Genomic DNA, 21,563 nt, shown 5'->3' with positions numbered 1-21,563 from the left:
ACAGGTGGCTGGACCCAGCACTTCTAAATCCCCTTCAAAGTGGGCTGTAGGTGCCTAAGCTCTAGTGAAGCTCCCAGCAGCCATCCAGACCACAGCCCTTCAGCATCACCTCACTTTCTGACCCCAGGACTTCCATACTTAGTTCAGGTCAGGCACTACATGGGCAGGAAGTGCTCCAAGCTCTGGGCCAGGCCATGGGCATGCACTGCAGGAGTTACACTTTAACCTAGTCTCCCTGCTATTTAAAAAATAATAATACGATGTGGTGAATGCCTTTACTCATACATCCACAGGAAATCCATCTTCAGCTAGATGACAGCCTGAACCTCAGAGGCAGGATCCTTTCAGGCCCCTCAGGTCTGCATATAGGGCCAGCACAGCCTAAGGCTGATGGTACTCTGGATTATGGCTTTATAAACTCCTCTGCAGTCTTCCTTCTCGGAGTCTCTGCTCTCCAAAAGCTGCTGCCCTGCCTTGGTTGTGGGTGAGCTGCTGAGCAGGCTGTTCTGCGCAAGTGTCACTCATCAAGAGCAAAATGTACTCTTGTCCTATTAGCGTCTAGTGTGCGCCACAAGCCTGTCGGATCATTTGGTGTTTATCTACAGATATTTTTGATTCATCTTCTTCAATTAGCCACAATATCTCCCTGTTCCTAGCACAAGACTGGAGCATCACGATATTCCAGTTGCAGTGAGAGAGACCTCCAATTAGTATAGCCAGATACTTTCATTAAAGCAAAGCTAGATGACTTTCATCACTTGCTCTTTATTCCTTTTTTTTTTCTTGAAATAAAATCTTTGTTAACCTTTCTCATCTTCCCTTTTGAACCAAGAGCAATGTTGCAAGATCCCATGGTAGGAAAAATAATCCCCATAATAAATATGAAGACTCCATTTCAAAAGAGAATGAGCTTATTAAGGGTAACAGTTTATTAACAGTCGCTGTAAATTAGATGGATTTAATAACTTTAATTAGTGCAACACTTTCTGACACAGAGCTTGAGGAGAATTCAGCCGTTCATCCCCATCTCCCTCCTGTACGTCTCCATGTCTAAGGAAGCAGCAGCAGTTCCTTGTAGTAAAAGTGAAATGGCTCCTACTCACAGCAATGCAGAGTGCAGGAGAAAACTGCTGTATCAACAGACCGTGGCCACCGGCACTCCAAATTAGTAGTAAGGAACAGCACGAGTGCAAAGAAAACCTTTCAAATACCAGGAACAACAGAAAATCGAGCTTCCTCAGCAGTCTCTTAATTTCTCTTGCCTTGGTGTAACCCTACCCAGTTCAGGCCTACTTGCCTGCATCCTCAAGGAGGGACGAGGAGTCTTCTCCGTTGAAGGGCTGTGAAATACGCAGCACTACTAATGCCCGTCAGTGAAATGAGGGGGGCTACAGTACGCCATGGATCCCTGAAGTCCAGCCCTGTTAAAGTAGATGGAAACATTGCTGATAGATCTCATGTCACCCATCAAGATGGAAATGCCATTCTCATTAGTAAAGAAAAAGAAAAGAGAAATGCTCTTTTTAAATCTGTTCATGTCAGAGGATTTTCGTACTCGGTCCTTTTCCTATGGGATGTCCCAGTTTATCAGAACTGAAAATGTCTGCATCTATTTTGATTTTGACCAAACCTATTTTCATTTTCATTTGGAGAAAATATTTTTCCAAATTTGGAGTCAGAGTGAAACATTTCAATGTTTTGTTTTAATGACTTCTTGATTTGGGCTTTATCTTATTCTGTAGCCATAAATGAGATTTCTTAAAAATTGATGTTGAAGTATTTTGATTTGATCAAGCATTCATTTCTCAACTGAACTGGAGAACACTTCTTAAAATTTCATTTTGAAGGTAAAGATGTCACACTGTTATATTTTAAATGGGACAGCAGTCAATGAGAAAAAATCTACACGTAGGTGCCTGCCTCCCCCATCCCCAATTCAGAATGAAAATATGTTCCAAAAAGTGGGCATTTCCAGAGGGACAACAAGTGAGTTTTTAACCAGGTCAAGGTCTAATCTTTTAACCAGCCCATTTTTCCTGATGTCAGAGTCCTGCATTTTCTCTCCAGAGCAGTGTGGGCTCAGCGCAGCCATCCCATAAAGAGCCTTTTGGATGACATAGCACATGTAAGGAAATCAACAGCAAGTTAAACCCTAAATGTCTAAAACCCCTTCCTGGGTATCTGCAGATGACCTCTCCCAAAACATTCCTTTACACAGCCTGGCTATATTTCCACAGAAACCCCAGAAGTCACCTCTCTGGTCTCAAGCATGTCTCCCTGTTAAATTTCAGCATTTTATACCACGACTGGAAGGTGTTAAGATCTCTTCAGAGAAACGATCGAAGGGAAACTTTGTTGAGGGCAATGGTCCTCCACAACCCAACAGGCAGAGGCTGCACATATGAATAAGTAAAAAGATACAGACTTTACTTACCTTCTTCATACTGGAAGTTCCTTTCTAGCAAATGGATTGTACAGAAAATGTCATATATACATATGTGCATGTGCGTGTGTGTATGTCCATACTTTCATGCTCTTGCCTGGCAAAGAAGCATTTCTAATATGCTTCCAGATCAAGGTCCATCAGTGTGGGCTTTTTCCCCTATTGTTTTTAATCATGGATTTAGGTTATTGTCTGCCAACATTTCCTGCCTGAAGTTTCATTTTCAGCCCCAGGGATAATCCCTCAGCCCCAATTTAAGCGATTCCATAGAGCGCTTGTGCAGCTGGAGAGCTGCCCTGGAGGCAGAGGTGGCACCCGAAGGATGGACGCGTGGCGGCTGCTGCCATGCCACTGGTTGCAGATGACCGACGTTCAAGCACCGACACAGCGAGCCTGGCTCCCGCTGAGTGGAAGAGGCCAGCAAGTCTGCTGAGTGCACACCTCAACCTTCTGGAGATCTTTATCATGCCTAGTTTATACTGGAGACAAAATCCAATAATTTCTGGAGACTTTGTAAAAACACTTAGCACAGTCCAAATAATAACAACACCAAAAGCTTGCACCATAAAAATGTCTTAGGCTAAAATGGAAATAGATACTTGCAGAAGATTTTTCTTTCTTTCCTTAACACAAAGATTTGAAAGGAGGGAGAAGTATCACAGATAGGAGTTCCTTTCAGACGCATTTCTTTATATATCTCCATATGAAAGCTGTTGGTAAAGAAAACAGAAATAAAGTAATGCTCTGAAATAAAATTTGTACAGATGTAGCTTTTTTTGAAATGACATCCCATTTCTCAAGAATTCAATGTAGCCTTTAGTCAGCCTTGTTTCTTACAGTTCTCTGTGCTTTGCATGGTAATTAGCTGCTCGCGTTATCAGCGGTGCGATGCTCCCGGCTATTTCTTCAGCAGCCGCTGCCGTTATCCTCGGCGGCAGCTCCTCGCGTCCTCCTGCCAGGCTGTACGCCAGCCACACGTGTGTGCAAATGTTTGGTGTTCCTCAGGCTGCGCTGGCTGAGGAACGAAGGTAACGGGCGCAGCATCGGAGAGGGAAGAGGCTGGAGCCCGCTTCCCCCGACAGCTCCCCGAGACTGGCCACTGTTTCGCTGATGGTTTATTGAAGGTTCAGTGAGGCGAGTTTGTTATGACAGATCGCAAAATGCGAAGGGAGGCAAATGAGCCGGGTTCATGAATGTCAGAATAAATACAGGGTAGCAGCTCCTCGGCTTAGCTGGGAACAGCAGCCTTATTTTGTTGTTTCTTGTGGGTTTTTTAAAAGAAGTAATTAAAACGTTTATTGCACAAGTCTACTGTGGCATGCAGGCTGTCGAGAGGGTGGAGGGGCTGCTTTGCGCAGATCGCTGGCACGACCGACATCAGCCTTACGCAGGTGCTGCGTCATGCAGCCCGCACCAACACAATATTGTTTGGATCAGGCAAGTCCACTGATGCAAATAGCACGTCGACTGCTCTGTGCTATTTGTTGCCTGCAGGTCATGCAATCTCAGCTTTTAATTCAGGTTTCAAGAAACATTTACCAGCTCTTTTTTTTTTTTTTTTCTGTAATTAAAATATGGCCATGAAGTTAAATTCAGGTTGACAGATTCATGGGCAGTGAGGGTTCTTCTGTAACATGGGTAGAGATGTAGCGGAGAAGATAAGCTTTTACAATGAGAATGGGGAGTCTTTTCCATACCAATACCTACAGACACTTTTCAGACATGCCTTAAATCCCGTAATAACACTCTGCATTGTATTATATGATATCATGAAGAAAAAAAATAATATGGCCCCAGGCCTTATGAAATTGAAGTTGCTTGCTGTGTGGAGAGCATCGTCTCTTAACTTCTCCACCCTAATTCTAGAAAGTTTGATATCAACAGTTATGCAAGATCCTTACAAGTATTCAAAGCAAAAATAAAGTAAGAAATTTATATTTGGCACTCAAAAGATGAAGAACAAAGAGGAAAATATAGATACTGAGGGTTTTTTCCAAATATTGTTTTCAGTTTTGCATATCTTGTCTTTGGTTTTGTGTTTCCAGCTTTTTTTTTTTGCCTTTTGAAAGGCAGTGTGATGATACTGAGAGAGAGATACGAAAAGTTGTTTTACTCCCTGCCCAGAGATATGATGTGCTAGGGAGAACAGCTAAAGTTTTAGTTCTGTGGTAATGGAAAGTGTAGTTTCTTGCTGATTAGTATTTGCAGATTTATTTCATTACACTTTTAGGAGGGATATTTCATTTCCTAACAGAAGCTTGTTTCTAAACCTACTCTGAAATAGCCTATCGTCGAATTTACTTTCAGTAGTTTTGTCTTCACATAAAAATAAAAAGCATCATTTTACCGTATGTTCAATGCGTCGTATACCACATAAGATGGTAGGTCATTTCATCCCCCCTTCTGTAAGATGGCAGTGGACTAGAATAGCGAACTTGAGGTCAGGCAGTAAATTCGTGGCTCTGTAAACAAGGCGTTCATGATGAGGGCTTTACGCTCTCCACTGTTGTTAGTGGGATAACAGGACATAGACCAGAGTTTGGGCAAGGAAAGGGAGAAAATGTAAGGAAACCCACAGACCCAATTAGCTAATTAGCTAATATGAATTTTAAAATATCCAGAGATTGTTGTGGTGTTTCTGTCTGCCGCCTTGACTTCATTGGCAACGTGAACTATTGCACTTGCATTCCTGCTCCGGCATCGGGAAAGGTCGCACGTGGTGTTGTGCGGCTCCTCGGGGACAGGGCTGAGATCAGAACAGGGCTGTCTGCACAGGGCTGCAGCTTCTCTTCAGCATCACTACATCAGATATGAGTAATTCCCCAAAGGCTGACTTTATAGCATGCTTAGTTGCTTTCCCTTTGAAATCAGTGGTGTAACTCCTAGTGACTGTAAAGCTGATGGACTGTGTTACACCAAAAAGAGTTAATGCAATTCATTTATTTAACAATCAAGGGCCATATTCAGCAAAGATTTAGCAGGAGTGCTGACAATAAAGCACTTACGACTTTCTATGAATTGGCATGAAATAACAGCTACAAAAAATTATGAAACATAAATTGTTCCCTTGCATATGCATGGCTGTCGTACTTCTGACCTTGGTTACAGCTGTTAGGCTACGAGCGGCTGCGGATCCAGACATCCTCAGTCACTCAGCTCGGGCTGGGGAGCGGTGGTGACAGTGTCCAGGAACAGGACTTACACAAACTGGCTAGTGGTATCACTTGGGTCTGGTAGGCACAGAAGTGTCCATTTTTGAAAGTGCCTTGTGATTTTTTTGGGTACCCAAATGCAGGTGAGGTAAAGAAGTCTGATTTCCAGGTGACGAGAGCTCAGCACATTGGAATAACAAATTGCTCTGATATTTCTCCAGGTGGGCACCTGAAAACTCAGAACCTCCAGGTGGTTTTTGAAAACAAGAGGCGAAGACCAAATAACCTTCCTTCTAGCTCTTTGGGGACAGTAATTAATTGTATTGGGTTTGTTTTCACACCCTCCTTCCCACATGGGAAGACCTCAACCCCGGTCTCCTGCTTCCTCAGTTAGTTCTGTTCTGCAGAAGGAAGAAAACCTTTCTTTGGGGAATTCTCAGGCAATTTAGAGTGGTGAAGAAAATCCCCAGAAAACTTCCATGATGCAGCAGCCCCCTGTATCTTGTGGAGAGCAGCAGGAGACGGGCACCCCCCCAGTGTCAGTACCCCCATCCGTGGTGTGCCTTCTCTTCCCAGTCGTGCTGGGCAGCTCAAGCGAACTGCGGGCAGGGGACAGGCAGGAGGGAGGGGGGCCGTGAGTGTGGCAGACTGGTGTCTCGCGCTGCCTCTTCTTTGCTGGCAGAAGTTTGGGTCCTAAGAGACAACCAAGCTGAGCATGTAGGTGAGGTACCGGCTGGATGGTTCCTACAGGGGGATAGCTGCTCTGCCAAATCTCTGATTTCCCTTCCCCAGAATGGTTCTGGAGGAAGCCATACCATTCAGGAGAGCTGGATTCCTCTGCACCCTCAGTCTCACAACATACATGTGGGCTTAGGGTCAGCTTTTTTAGGAAATCGTAGCCTTCTCAGGACTGCTGTGCTGCTTAGCCCGTGCTCTGTGTTGCAGTCGCTGCAGGTCTCCCCTCGGCATCACAGGTGCCTCTACCCCATACATCGTCAGGCTTCGCACAGGCAGCGTCACTGCAGAGTCTTTCCTGCACAAAGGATGCAGAGAGATGTTACTCATTTAATACAAATAAATGCACACACTGGATCTACGTACATGCAATAACTGTTTCGCTCATGCTTACTCATATGCAGTATATCTAAAACAGCAGGAACTGCACCCAAAAGTGGTGTAAACAAAATCCTATGAATTTATACAAATATGTTGCAATCGTACGTAAACACTGCAAATATTGCATCTTCCTGTGGTGCTGATGGGGAATAATTTGAGAATTTTAAGCAGCGCAAGTTTTCATATGCTGGAAAAACTTGGCCTCATTTCAAAACTGTAATAGAGGTTGGAATATATTTCATGTGACAACCATGTTCTGAAACCTGCTATTTGTTATTTCTTTTTAAAACACAAACAAACTATTTTCTCATTTTGTTTACAGGACAGTGGAACAGGAGATAACAGCTGCATTGAAGAAATATTGCGGGTAGGAATCCTTAAAAAAACCCATTTTTTTCCAGTGCCATTTTGTTTACTCTAAAAAGACAAGAGAATAACAAGAATATTGCAATTACTGCTGTTAAAAGTATTACTCTCTTAGATTGTCATCTTTCTAAGGAAAAAGTAGGCAAAATTATTTCCTCATGAAAAATAATTGAAAAATCTGTGAAGACAACCTTCCGGAGCTTCTGGATTTCACTGCTACTTTGTGCCAGTACGGCTGACCTTCATGCATGCAGAAGCAGATAATGGGATAAATTATAAACTGAAATGTACAATGATGTTTCAGGTTTACAAACCATGCAAAGTGCATGTTTTCATTAATCATGACTGTCAAAAATCTTAATTTTGAAGGGAGGTCTAGGAAGGTCATTTTCCACCTGGATTTAATTAGAATCCATTATGTAATGTCATTATGTCCATTATGTCCATTATGTAATGACAATGTGCAAAATCCGTAGTTATTTCCATATTTCATTATTATTTCTTTTATCTTAGTAATTTCTAGTTTATTTTCATGGAGCAAATTAATACACATCCAGATAGATCTTGGCTTGAATCAACTTTGATATTGATTATTTTCTGAGGCAGACAAATTTATAAACAATGGAACATTTCCATGTATTTTAACTCATGTTTTTTTCATTTCTTTTTCTAAACTGATAATTCACCAATTCGCAATGCTTATAAATCTGATATAATAGTGATTGAAACACAAAACAAGGTAGATGGAATGGTAAAACCTCCCTATTACTGTGTGTGCTTCCACCTCTTGGATATCCACTACCCAAATATTTCAGATTGTTTATAAACTATGGGGCTATAAATATTTGGTTTAGAGATTAGTAGTGCATTAAGTCTGTTGTTTCTAAAGGCATTTCTAAAGGCATTCCCCCTGAATATGTTAAATAAAGCTTTTAATTCTTAAACTGGACAAAGAGTTTATCAAAGGGTGGTGATGATGATGTATTGCTTATGAATTCACTGGCAGAGCTTTTACTGAGCATTTACAAAGTAGGCTTTTGTAGGACTGAACTGCATATTCAAGAAGCCTCAGCCTCAGTTCCTGCTGTTTTGTTACAAATTAGTAGCAGATAGTATGATTCATGAGAGCTTTTTACATTTTTCACGACGCACTTAGTATGTGATGTGATGTGAGGCTCATTCACCCCTTTTTTATGCAAGGCTTTTAAAATGAACAGTCGTGAAGCTGGTCTTCCTCCTCAGGTTGTGCAACCTGGCTTGTGCAATTAGGCAAAAAATGTGGAAGAGACATGGTTCCTTCCACGCAGCGGGACGTGGATATGTAAGAGACTCCAGCTGAGAAGAAAAATGCACTGTATGACTAGGGATGGTAAGGTGCATCTCCAAACAGTGAACACAGCTGCTGCTCTCTCTTTTTTTTCCCTTGGGAACGTTCCTCAAGAAATATTTTTGTGAGGCTTCATGATGAAGTGTTCAGGGTATCCTTGGATGGATAGGACCCTTTTGTTTGTAAGGACTTACACACAAATTCTTTCACTTTTCTTAAAAACTGAATAAAACAACTCACAGCTCAAAAGCCACACTTTGCATCAGTGTCTGGCTATCTGCTGAGGCTTAGCATGGCTAAAATGGAGGGCGTACTGTTTTCATCCCCTAGCTCTTGCCCTCACATGAATACTCAGTCATCATGGGTAACCTCTCCAATCTGCCCATCCTCCAGGTCTGCAACCTGGTTATCACTTTCTATTCTGAACTTCCCCTTTGTCTCTGTGTCTAAGATTACACGTAAGGCTGGCAGACCCTTACTCTATAGCATTTCTAGCTGAAGCTCTTTATTCACAGAGATGGAAGTCTCGGGTCCAAATTCTCATTACATACCTTGATTGCTGCAACATCCGTTCCTTGGTTTTGACAAATGCAATGTTACCCACCTCCATTCATGCTGCTGCGAAGATCATTTTCCTAGCTTGACGTCTTGCCCGAAGACATTTGTCTTTACATCTCACCACTGTCATCTCCTTCTGTATCATATCAAGTACAGCTATTTGTCTCTGATTTTAATGCCTCAAGTCTACCAGTCTGTGCTAACATGTTAGCTCCCGCTTTAGCTTACCTGGTGATGCCAGCCTCGGTCACAATGTTACTAAGTTTTACATCAATTAATTTCTCCCACGTTTCCCATCAGATTTAGGAAGAGCCTTGAACACTCTCCCAATTAGCTCCATACTTAACTTCAGATTCTCTCTTAAGAGCCACCTTTTCTACAAGGACTGTGGAAAAACAGTGGTGAGGTCAGGGCTATACCACTGTTTCTCATGCCTGAACAGTGTTGTCCCATTTGTCCCTTGTAGTACCCAGTCAGGTCGGATGTATCCATCTCCTCTCTTTTGTCCTGAAAAGTGAACTTTCTCTGTCAGAGAACTGCTGTGTAGTACAAAGGCAGTGCTTAGGTACTCTTGCAATACAAATCCAGGTCAGGAGTGGTAGTTGTTATTGATAATTAGTGAAAACAGCAACAGTAATAATGTGCCATTGCTCCTCACTTTGTAAATTACCGGCAACCAGACTTTTCCAGCCCTCACTGTGCACTCTTTTTGTCCTGCACAGATCCATTCAGTTTTAACACAGATTTTCTGGGTTTCTGAAACAGATTGCTTATAAGGAATGCCATTTCTATGTTTTTGTTGGAGGTGCTATTCATAGAATCATAGAATATCACAAGTTGGAAGGGACCCATAAAGATCATCAAGTCCAACTCCCTGCTCCTTGCAGGACTACCTAAAACTAAATCATATGACTAAGAGCATCATCCAGACTCTCCTTGAACTCTGACAAAATTGGTGCCGTGACCGCTTCTCTGGGGACCCTGTTCCAGTGACCGACCACCCTCTCAGTCAAGAACCTTTTCCTAATGTCCAACCTCAACTTCCCCTGACGCAGCTTCATTCCATTTCCTGGTGTCCTGTTGCTGATCACCAGAGAGAGGAGATCAGCGGTCCCCCTCCGCTGCCCCCCTTGGAAAGGTGTGGACTGCAACGCGGTCATCCCTCAGCCTTCTCTTCTCCAGGCTGAACAAAGTGACCTCAGCTGCTCCTCGTAAGTCTTGTCCTTGAGGCCTTTCACCATCTTGGTTGCCCTCCTCTGGACACACTAACAGGTCGATGTCCTTCTTATATTGAGGCACCCAAATCTGCACACAGCACTTGAGATGGGGCCACACCAGTGTGGTGTAGAGGGAGACAATCACCTCCCTCGACCAGCTGGCTATGCTGTGCTTGATGCACCCCAGGACATGGTTGGCCCTTTTGGCTGCCAGCGTACGCTGTTGACTCATATTCACATAGTAAAGCCAAAGTTTAGCTTCTTTTCAGACAGAATATATGCAGTTCCCATCCAGGTGCCCAAAGGCAGACAACGAAAAGCCACAGGAGCTGCAATCCTTGTGTTCCCCTCAGAAAAGAGGGCTGGTGCACTCAAATGTGTTTATTATAAGGGCGACTCTACTGTATGGAGCATAAGCAAAAGGAAGAAGATGCTTAATATTTATCTTTTTAAGGACCATTGCACCCTATTTTAGCTGTCTCTTGCACAACACAAAGCCGAAAACATCCTCTCTTTCTAGACAGTGTGTTCCCTGCACAGGTCAGGCTGTGGCTTTTCCAACGGATCGGTACTTCCACAGCATGTCCGTGTTTCCCCAGTCAAGACCAAGGGCAGTAGAAAGTGTGCCCCCAAATCTGCTCATTCTGCCTCCCCGTATTTCCTTCCCCCAGTAGATGAGAGGAGGCACGTGTTGGTTTGTGCACAGATCTTGTCACCCTCTGGTTTCAGGACATGGCCAGAGCTAATATCTGGACCTGGGCTGCAAAATCACTTTAGTCATAGCTTTAAAATCACCAGATCTTATTTTGCACTAACTGTGACAAGAATTTATAGTATTTATGCTCTCTGGTGCAACGCAGGGTGCCACGGCTTAAGTCTAGCCTTTTTTGATGTTGTTTTACTAAATGTATCGGAGCTTTGTAGACTTTGTAAACTGACAGATCCTTCTGCACGAAACCGCAGCTTCCAGAGAAAGCCCCCAAGAACTGAGACGCAGAACCGCTTCCAGTCCTGAAGGAGGTTGATTAACAAGACAGTAACCCTGTTGAGATCGGAGCTGTTGTAAGGACTCCTGCTGAGTTTATAATCACTGCAGGAATCCTGAACCTCATCTAACCCCATGCACTAATTTATAGCAACTTCTTCAAAGTGTAGTGACTTCTTTGTCCAGCTGCAGGCACGCACATCGAGGATAGAGAAACTTCTAAGAGAACCTTCGATGTAAGTAACTCCAGGAAGACCAAGTTACAGACGTAATGCCAAATCAAGAGAGAAAAACCTCATTACTTGACAGTAGCTGTAAAAGGCAATTCCATGTAAGCTTTTGCATTGTTGGTGGAAGACATGGTAGAACACTGTGAAGCAGAAGAGTTAAGAGTACACAAATATCCTTTATTCCTCCACGCCCGGACCAGTTACTACCTGAGTTCTTGAGACACCACCAAAGCCAACCTATTCACCTCCTTGCTAAAACACAGGCTTGCTAAGCAAGATTAGGAATTTGGGCTGATTTCTATTTGATTTTATTAGTGCGTGGAACTGTGTATTTTGTTATGAGTGGTGGGGTTTGGACTAAACATTTATTTTGCTGAACTATCTGTGAAAAATGGGAGCAGCAAGACTCCTGCCTCTCCACTAAGTTAACTGTTGCAACCAATATCGGATGCATTCTGAGTATATTTGCTGCGGATTTAAGGAAAAAGGGAGTGTGTGGAGTGCAGGCTGTTCTTGCTTTGTAAGATAAGTGGTTGGAGATTGATCTGGCTATTCTTACAGTCTTAGCTGCGATTTCCTAGAGTTGCAGTAGCTTTGTTGAAAGGAAACCCACAGGCAAACTGAGCTTTTAATTATTGAAGGTGTTCTCTGTGAATTCCCTGGGTTGTTTTGTGTTGACTTGAGAGGTGTCGTTGAACTGGGGGGAGGCGGACGTAGTTTGAATGTTTGGCCTGCAAACAGCATTTGGCTGCAGGATGTGGACACGACGGGAAGCTGGTGGAGCAACAAGAATGCAGAGAAAGGGCTGGAGGAAGACCAAGCATGGCCAGTCAACACGGAAGAAGCCACCTCCTTTGAGATGGCATGGAGCAGTGGGGAAGCAGGATGGGGTGTGGGGTGGAGGACAGATAAGTTTGTTTCAGGGAAGATAGAGAAAGCAGTTGGGGAGGCGGTGAAAGGACTGAGACTCTAGCTGCGAACATCCCTCCCAGTGAAGGACAACCCTGCTTGGTGCCGCTAGCCTCCTGCCCGGGGGTGAGGACCCGCAGGCGCCCTTACAAATAGGCTGTGACTTCCTGTGGCCGCAGGACACCCGCTTATGAAAACGTGACATTTTAAGTGTGATGGCTTTGATGAGTAATTTACTTGAATCTCTCTACCCTGTGAAACTAATCAGAGTGTGTAAAGCACAGTGCTTCTTATTTGAGCAGCATAAAAAACTGAATGAAAACAAAATCTAATTCTGTATTTTTCCCCTTCACCACTTGGGATCCCCTGGCTCATTAGCAGGCTTGCTAATTCTTTAGCAGAAAGCATTAAGGATCAACCCATCAAATATTCAGGGTTTTTTTCAAACCTGAGCAGCCATATGTGCCGTGAGATCAGCTGCACTCCATCAGCTGATTGAATTAAAACAAGAGCAGAGGTAAATTAGAAACTGTCTGCACAAGACAAATCCTGTGAAAACACGAAATCCTACCAAACGCACTGTCACCGTGAATAAGCATCACAGTCAGTAGAGCACGTGTCAATACTTAGAGGGGAGAAAAATCAGTTTCTTAGAGGTAGGTTGTTAGTTCAGCAACTGTGAACTGCTGCCTTGTAAATGTTAATGACTGTAAGATCCCACTGGCTGCAGTTAAACTCCTGGTGGAGCCGGACATGTGAAGCATTACAGAACAGAAATATGGTAATCAGCAGTATATTTCTAATCACTCCTCTTGCTTTCCACAGCAGAGGGAAAAGCCTACAGGTGGAAGGAGACCCACTTTGCTGCACGGCGCTCGTGCAATCGCTACCTCTGCGCCAGCAGAGCGTTTTATTGCAGTCTCGCCGCTGGAAGGAAATTGCTGGGCTACTTTGGGAGGGAGGTGAGAAGGCCGCCCTCGGCACAGCACCTTCGTGGGGAAATTCGGATTGGCTTTTGTGACTGAGCCCGGTGGGAAGCTCCTGGAAACGTTTCAGGAGGAACACAGCAACTTCAGGGGAAAGAGAGGCGGTGGGGGAGAGAGAAGGTATGGAGACTTAGAAGCAGCCCCAGGTTGCTGACACTACCTTTCTTGCTCGGTCTCATTGAATACAGAAGTACTCCAAAGTGTCAGAATCGTATTAAAAATCTATCAGAGGCATAAAATATCATTTGTTTTCATTGCAATCTTTCAGAAGAATTTTCACAGCACTGCTTTGCTTTCAGTATCCTAAATTTCAGAGCAATTAAAGCGTTATTTTGGCTGATGTATACTGTTCCTTGCATTTCTTAGGTATTCTTTTTGTCTTTCCTACTCAAATAAATGAAAAAGCATACCCAAGAGTGTTTGGAAAACACATCATTTCACCCGAGGCACAGAACCACAGAAACATTAAGCCATAGTTCAAGCCATCTAATCCAACCTCCAATATTCACTGGTTAACATTGCTCTTCTTACCACACCGTGATATCCAGCTCGTTTGTACAGTATCTTTTCTACAGCAGTTGCTGTCGGCAGCGATTTACCTAGGTCAGCTTTCCTCCAGCCAGCCTGGGTACCGCTAGAGGTGTGGATGGCAGCACCACGGTGCTTCAGCAAGCTCTGCCTGGACCTTCTCCAGCTTCTCAGTGAGAATTAGCAGTCCATACGGTACCTTGTGCTGCTAGGGAAAAATTAGCAGCAGTACCAGAGCTAGCTAAAGATATTTTGGCTTTGTCCACGTAAGCTGCAATGACTGCAGAGGAGGCATACCTGTGTACACCATCATCCCCTTGACTCCGTACACCTTGGCAGCTTTCAGGATACACCGTCTGTATGTGGTGTCTCGGACCTTGTCTGTGTGTCTGCTGCAGCCAGGGTCTCTTTATTATCTCTTTCTCCATCCAAAAGGCTGGGGGGAGATCCCTCACTTTTCACAGTTTTTGTCCCTTTCTGGGCTTTCTCAGATCATCAGAGTCTCTCTCCAGGTGATCTGTTACTTGTTGTCAGCTCATCTGAACAGAAACTGCTCCTGGTTTGGGCACCATGCATGGCACATCCTTTCTATTGCCCACATTGTGGTTTTCAACTGCCAATAAACCTTCGCAGCCAACGCATTAATCCCAGACGTGTCAACGTCACTTCCCTGGCCCTTAACATATAGAGTCCGAGGTACAGAGCACCACGTAAAATGGCACTAAAATACTATACTAACAGTCATAATGTCAACCAACCATTAATTACCTGTACATTGACAGCCCCCCTGAATTGTCACATTTGGATTTTTGCTGCTGTCACTGTTGTTGTTGAAAATAGTGTCTCAAAGGACTTTGAGGTTTGAAGTATGCTGTATATTTAAACCTTGAACTTAATCAATCTCAGTGTCGATGAAAAAATATCACCTTAAAAAGGCAAAAACTATAAAGAGTTCAGTGGAAATAGGAGATCAAGGTAGAAACTCTTATGGTGGGAATAAGACTTGCAACAAATGGCACTCGAAGGTAATCTGCCTTTCAGTCTTCCAGGTCCCAATGCAGGACATGGAGGCACTTTCTGTGGCATTAGCCACCCGTGTGCTGGGGCACTGACATTTTCATATACAGCAAAATCTGATCTGTTTTGAATTGAATAGGGTGGTACAGAGGAAAGAGATTCATATTCTTTTTAGAACACAAGTAGCCGATGGGCGAAGGCTGTGTGTTAGGAAAAGGCAGGCCAGTATAAAAGAGCTGGTGAAACACTATCGTGCTAATGTGGTGGAATTAATTTTCAAAATTGCTGTTTTGTAGTGAGTGTATACACCCTGTTATTTGACAAAGCAAGAGAGAATCCAGAATGAATTATCCAGCCTCTCTGCTATACAAAAATAATACAGTAAAATACTTACTAATTTTTCCCTCTGTTTAGAGTGTTTCACAAAGCTGGAAAAGAGGCACAATCACCATCTTGTTCCAATACAGAGAAATGATTCCTTGTTATTAATGGCAAAGGGCCAGATAGATCCTCGTTTTGTATATCCCTGCCACAGTTCCTCTGAGGCCAACAGAATTATGCATATTAATACCAGAAAGGACCTGTGCTATCGGTCCTAATGAAAGAAGAATAAAATTTGGGTAATAGCACTGCTGGGAGCCTGGGGTTTGATGCCTTCAGCTGCCACCTTTAAAGAACAATCTACTTTGTACCCCCTTGGTAAGATTCACTCAGAACGAAATGAGACCACAAAGGAGGTGTGACTTGAGGTGATGATGGCATCCTCCAGTAAACCCTATGGTGACAGTGGTTTCTTCCTTGATTAAATGGGCATTAAGGAAGCAGACTCATCAGACGATGCGACAAGATGCTTTTATATGATGTATTTTCCACCCAAGTTAGCATTCCCATTTTCTTCACCTTGTTTCCAGGGAAGGCTGGAGAGTAGGGGAGGGAGAGACAGAGGGCTGTGCCTGTGCTCTGGGCTGTGGCTGCAGAGCCGGGCAATCGTTGCCCCACTGTCCCCGGCGCCCAAGGACGCAGCCCTACTTTGCCCTGTGAGCCCTCAGGGGGACAGACCTACTGCCATCCCCACCTTAACATGTGCCTCTGAAAACCCGCATTAGATCGAGTTGTGGGTTTCAGTGGCTGACGTCACGCACGCACTTCGGCCGCGCACCTTTTCCTGTCTCCTACACTAATATTTTCAGTAGACAAGCTCTTACATCTAGGAAATTCCTCTGCGGTGCCTGATTTTCCACAACTGGAGATGATCAGCAGGAACTCTCCCACCACTGTCACATTTCGGTCTGACCCAGGAAGCGTGAGCTCTCTGTTTATGTCTGAGAGAGGCGGCTTTCCTCATCTGGGAGCTGAGACAAATATTCTTTTGTTAATCTTATTTAATCATATTTAGGAGCAACACATGAGTTAGCAGTTAGCTTCACTTGGCAGAAAGACTTTAAGGAAATTGTGGGAGAAAAGAGGAGTCTGCTAAGAGGAAATTAAATCGCTTTCAAGAATATTCCATTGCAATGTCTATACTAATAAGTAAAACGGACTAATAACTGTTCTCTTACCCTGAGGCCAATCAGCGTAGTATGGCTCATGTCCAAAGAGCTAAACTCTCTTACAGCTACGAAGCAGAGTGGGCTTCACCCACGCTGCCGGTCAGGAGAGGCCCCTGGGCACGCAGGGATTTTCTCTGCAAGAGTTGACGGTGCAGGTGTGAGTGATTTAATGATATGCACGGTTGTGGGACAGCGCTCAGGTATGTGGGTCCTCTCGGGGGGTTCGGAGAGGTGTGGTCTAACTTTTCTATACGACGCGCTGGGCTTCCTCCTGCCTTGTGCAAAAAACTCAAAGACCTTGGAGAATACAGTACTAGCCACACTGCAAAAATTGTGATTGAAAATCTCTAGCATTTTTTTATTCTATATATTTTGGCATCTTTTTGCCAATGTAGTTTGTTGCCCTTGGGACATATTGGGTGGGGGTTTTCCTTTGAAAATGTGAAAGGTAAAAACTGTTTTTGAAGGAAAGACAAGAACATACACAGTCATTTGTCAGCAGGATGCAAAGTGCGTAATAGAATATTTTAAGAGAAACGGACTGAATACTGATCAAGTTTTCACCAACCATAATGCCATAGTATCTGTCCTTTATGATTAGTGCTAAATGCCATTTACTGTGTATGGAGCATTGTGTCATTCCTAGGATTATTTGGATTTAGCAGCTTAGGAAGTAAAATGCTATCAGTTGTGCTTCATAAGTGAGGTACTTGGAAGAGACCCAATTATTTCATGTACAAATTATTGATGTTGCCTTAAATGATGGGATTCTGACTCAGTCGTCCAAACAGTACCACTGTACAGGTTATAATGAAGATGGTGATAAATCATCACATTTCTGACATTTGCTGAAAACTTAGTTTTTGCCAACAGAATTAATTTCAATAAAAAAATATGTATTCTTTGCGATAATATTGACTACACTTAAAGTCACCCAGACATAAAAGGGCTTACATACAAACTTCAGTTAAAAACCATGCAATTTTATATAGAAATTGCAAGCCTGTCACTTTTCCCTTGGGGGAGAAAAAGTTATTCAGAGTAATGACAATAGCTTGGTGGGAGAGAAAGTGGGCTTCACACAGTAAAAAAGTTTCTTTCCAGCTGTGTGGGTTTTCCACAGGCTTTTTTTTTCATTAATATTATCAAGTTATTTCTTATTTACTCATGAATGCTGAATAAATACTGAGCAAATTCAAGACATTATTAATTTTCCTAGCATTGCATGTACGCATATGTAATGGTTCATTATAGCCCTGAGTTTTCAACATATTCCAGTGTAAATGAGAAGAGGCCAATTAAAAAAATTGTAGACCCTGATCCAACCTTTGTTGACTTCAGATCCTGATGTTGAATTGAGCACCAAACGAGAAAATTATGCCTATTAAATTGAGTAAACATTTTCTTCATTTATCTGGGTGGCTTTTTTGTGTCAACGAAAACTATTTTTTTGCTAAAAATGCCAATCCTTAGAAACCTAATGAGTATTAATGAAAAGCTGGAATAATTTAGCATGGACAAAAAGAGGGTAATTTTCCTTAGACATTTCGTTAGTATGATCTGAACCCTAAAAGGCCAATTCTCCTTGTGGTTTGTCAGAATAATTCTCATTACGGTCAATAGGAACCAGGTATATATGCATCAATAGCAGAATAGACTGCTAAATATAGTTGCTGCCGCGGCAGCTGGTTCCTTCTCTTGTTCCTCAGATGGGGAAGCTGGTAGCTGCAGCAGCCTCACTCTGTGAGAAAGATGATGCTTGAAGAATTTTTTTTTTTTCCTGGGAACAGGGGCCTGAGCTCGATTTTGCTGTTCCAGGCACTTCAGACTTTTCCCAAGCAGATGGACAGACTTCAGCCTGCTGTGTTTGGTCCCACCACACAGGGCTCACAGGCATGCAAGCTTCCCTTACTCTGAGCAGGCTACCCAAATTTGCCATATACGTCACGTTTTCCAGGCTACGTGACCAGTGCGAGTTCTGCAGCTGTTCCAAAAAAAATAGATGGCTGGGGCTTTTCCCCATTAGCCGGAGAAGCAGCATGCATCTCCAGACAAAGGAATAAAAGATCCGCGCGATTTGCCTCGTCTAAATTTCCCCATCGTTTTTTTGCTGTCACTCCTCAGGTCCCTTGCATCTGAAGATGACATTTCCACCCTGGCTTCCAGGCTCAGCCTGGCTTTCCCTCTCCCTCCCCTCCCGGGCAGCAGCGGCTTTCATCCTCCCTGGTGTCTCCCTGCTCAGAGAGCTGCCCCCGGGCTCTCTTCTCCTAAACAAGCTGCCTTTGTCTCTCGGCCCTTGAAGTCTCACAGGAGTCACTTAGGCTCTGTGATTTTTTTTAAGACCCAGGATTAGTATCTGATATCTTTTTTCTCTTGTCTGGGATTTTCCACTATCCAAATCCAGATCCCTGTGGAGAGGCAGAGTTGAAAAATGGCCCTTAACCTTTTGTTTTCCTTGGGTAAGATCTATTCAGGTGCTGATAATCTTTAGCTATCGACCTTTTCGTGGACAGACATTAACTTCTTTTCCTTGTCTTCTTAGCACAGAGTATAAAGCATTACATATAGTAAAAAACAGCCATAAGGAATTAATAAATTATACATAGGCAGGTTCCCCAAATCATCAAACATTCCCTTCTGTAAAGGGTGTTCCCTATCAGTTATTGTTTCTGTGGTGTATGTACCTTTCCATATCTTGTCAGCTAAAGCTTTCATGGATTATTCTGTTTCTTCTTTCTTTTTTTTTTTTTTTCTTTTTTGTAATTTCAGTAAGTTCTGATTTAAAACAAACCAACAGGAGTCTGCTTTTTTACCCCTCTCTCTCTGTCCGTCTTTGCCCGCAGAAACCACACAGGTTGGACAGACAGGTGGAGGGAGTTCTCAGCGGAGCCAGAGACGGACCTGGAGTCTTTGGTTTTGGTGTCCCATCCCTTGAACACATGATGCCAGGGAAGGAGCCAGCCTGCCCAGGGATGCCTGTGCTTCGGGTAGTCTCACGTAGCCCCTGGCAGTGTTTCTGGCTGCAGCAGCTTTGCAGATGTGCAAGGCTGTGAATCCAGCTTGAGAATGTCCCTTCTCACACGCTTCGCTTGGCAGAAGCTAATTCAAAATTCATATGGCACTGAAAATGCCATGCCAGCTAAATAGTGTATGCGAGTACTGGCGAGCTCAACGCGTGCAGAAATGGGCTGATCCATGATGCGCCTTGTTCTGTCTGTTCGAGGCCCTGTGTTTTGGCCAAGAGCCATCGGATTGGTAATCACTGCAGAGTACATCCTAGGTACCATGCAGGATGTGGGGCCAGTGAGAGGTACCTAATTATGGTAGAACCATAATTAGATGTTCCATTGCAATGTGTCCTCAACTCTTCCACAAAATATACTGCCCTTCTTACAAAAATTTTAAGGCCATGTCTCACCCTACACATGAGTTTTCCTGCAGCAATAATAGAATCAAGTCAAGTAAAAACTTAGGTGTCTTTTATAAAACAAAGCAAGGATTTTAAAGCATTGTTGGCTTGGCAGATACATTTTTACAAAGCTCATATCCCAAAATAAAAGCACTTTAAGAATCCTACAACTTAAAGTGTGTTAAGGTATATGAAAATGGAGCGTTCTGTGAGGTGAAGATAAGGAGAATTAAATGCTGAAGCCAGCAGAGGTAAAATAGAAAATGTAGCTGATCGTACACCCATCCGCCCCAGCCATTCCTCTCCAGCTCACGTCCGCTCATCTCTCCACTGCTCTGTTGCTGTTTCAGAATCCAGATGGCTGCAGGGTCAGTCCAGCCAAGCACTGCGCTGTTTTTCTGGTGTGCAACAAGTCAGGCTCCTGCTGTGAATCACCTTCATGCTGCTGCCTGCTCTTGTCCGCTGACTCCTCTGAGAGCCTAGACGGAGCAGGCACCTAGCCCTGAGTTCAATGTCGGAGGCAGCCGGTTCAAGCACCCCTCGCAAACCAGACACAGCATTGACAGCTAAACTGTGTGCATTGGTTCCGAGCAGGAGGGATGCATGAAGCTCCTGGCAGATCTAAAATGTAAAACATTTTATAAGGATCTGAAAAATGAAATACTTTGTTTAGGAGAACATTGCTCTCTATCTGACTCTAAATGGGTGGTAGCCAAGAGGTACTTCTGATCTCACATGTCTGGCTGTGTCTTAACTGTACAGCAAGGCAACAGACCTGCGTAAATCAGTCCATGCAACTTTCCCGCACCCTAGTTTCAGCCCAAAATCCCCTGGATGGATGGGTTGAAGGGAGTTCCAATATGGTTCAGATGGTTCTTGGATCGGGGCAGTGGGAGGACAAGGAGCATGGAGAGCAATGCACAGCACTACAGGTGAATTTAGACTAAGCCAGAAAGAAATTAAGTTCCAGAATTATCCAGTGTTTAAGTAATTTATCTCAAGATAGAATTAAGATGTGAAAAAGCCTAAAAAATGCACAACTGCATTTCTCTGCAAAATTACAGAGTTTCTTCTGTTTGGACTAATGAGTGTAAATTCCTTGGAATCATGGAGACTATTTAAAGTCACATCTACCAAAGCATATTTAAAGAAAGTTCAGACCTTTTGTATCTGACACTTACATTCTGATTATCTGTCTGGAGGCAAAGCTCCTCATTTTGATCTGTAATGAATAAAATGCACAAGTGGAAGGAATCAAGATAATGAATTTGCAGGATAATTTTACTAATTATCTTGTTGCTGATCATAGAACCAAGGCACCGCAAGTCAATCCTAGCACAGCTATTAATATGCAATGCCTAAAGCTGTTCTTGTAACATTTATTACTCATCTCGCTGGTTCTACACAAGTTGATAGTTTTCTATTCAATTTGTAAAAGTGAAGTCGCTAACATGTTCCTTGTTCCAAGCATAACATGTTGAATTATACAGGTTTACCGAAGTCTAAAGTAAGCGAGAGCATTTAAAATAAGATGTTTTCTACTGCGTGAATGTTACATGATGATTTGAGATGGAATTTATCTCATCTTGTTGTAGTTATTTGAAGATAGGTATCTAATCTAAGGTATGAATTTTATCTCCCTGGGTAGTCACGGGAGAAGGGATGGGACAAATTGTCCTCTGAAGATGCCTCTCTCCTCGCTGACTTCAGAAGGATCCCAGTCGATTTGCTGAAATGGACAACGAATTATTTTTTATTTCACTAAATCTA

General features: G+C 43.3%; 1 protein-coding gene across 1 annotated transcript in view; it reads left to right on the top strand.

The window, feature by feature from the left end:
* AFF3 (ALF transcription elongation factor 3) overlaps positions 1 to 21,563 on the top strand; it is a 332,349-nt gene that overhangs the window by 140,419 nt on the left and 170,367 nt on the right. Inside the window, exon 4 of the mRNA XM_054813187.1 lies at positions 7,034 to 7,078. Coding sequence (XP_054669162.1) covers positions 7,034 to 7,078 — 45 coding nt within the window. The remainder of the gene's footprint in view (positions 1 to 7,033; positions 7,079 to 21,563) is intronic.

Source organism: Grus americana, chromosome 1 (genome assembly GCF_028858705.1).
Source record: "Grus americana isolate bGruAme1 chromosome 1, bGruAme1.mat, whole genome shotgun sequence".
NCBI lineage: Eukaryota > Metazoa > Chordata > Aves > Gruiformes > Gruidae > Grus > Grus americana.
This window is presented reverse-complemented; position numbering and strand designations above follow the sequence as displayed.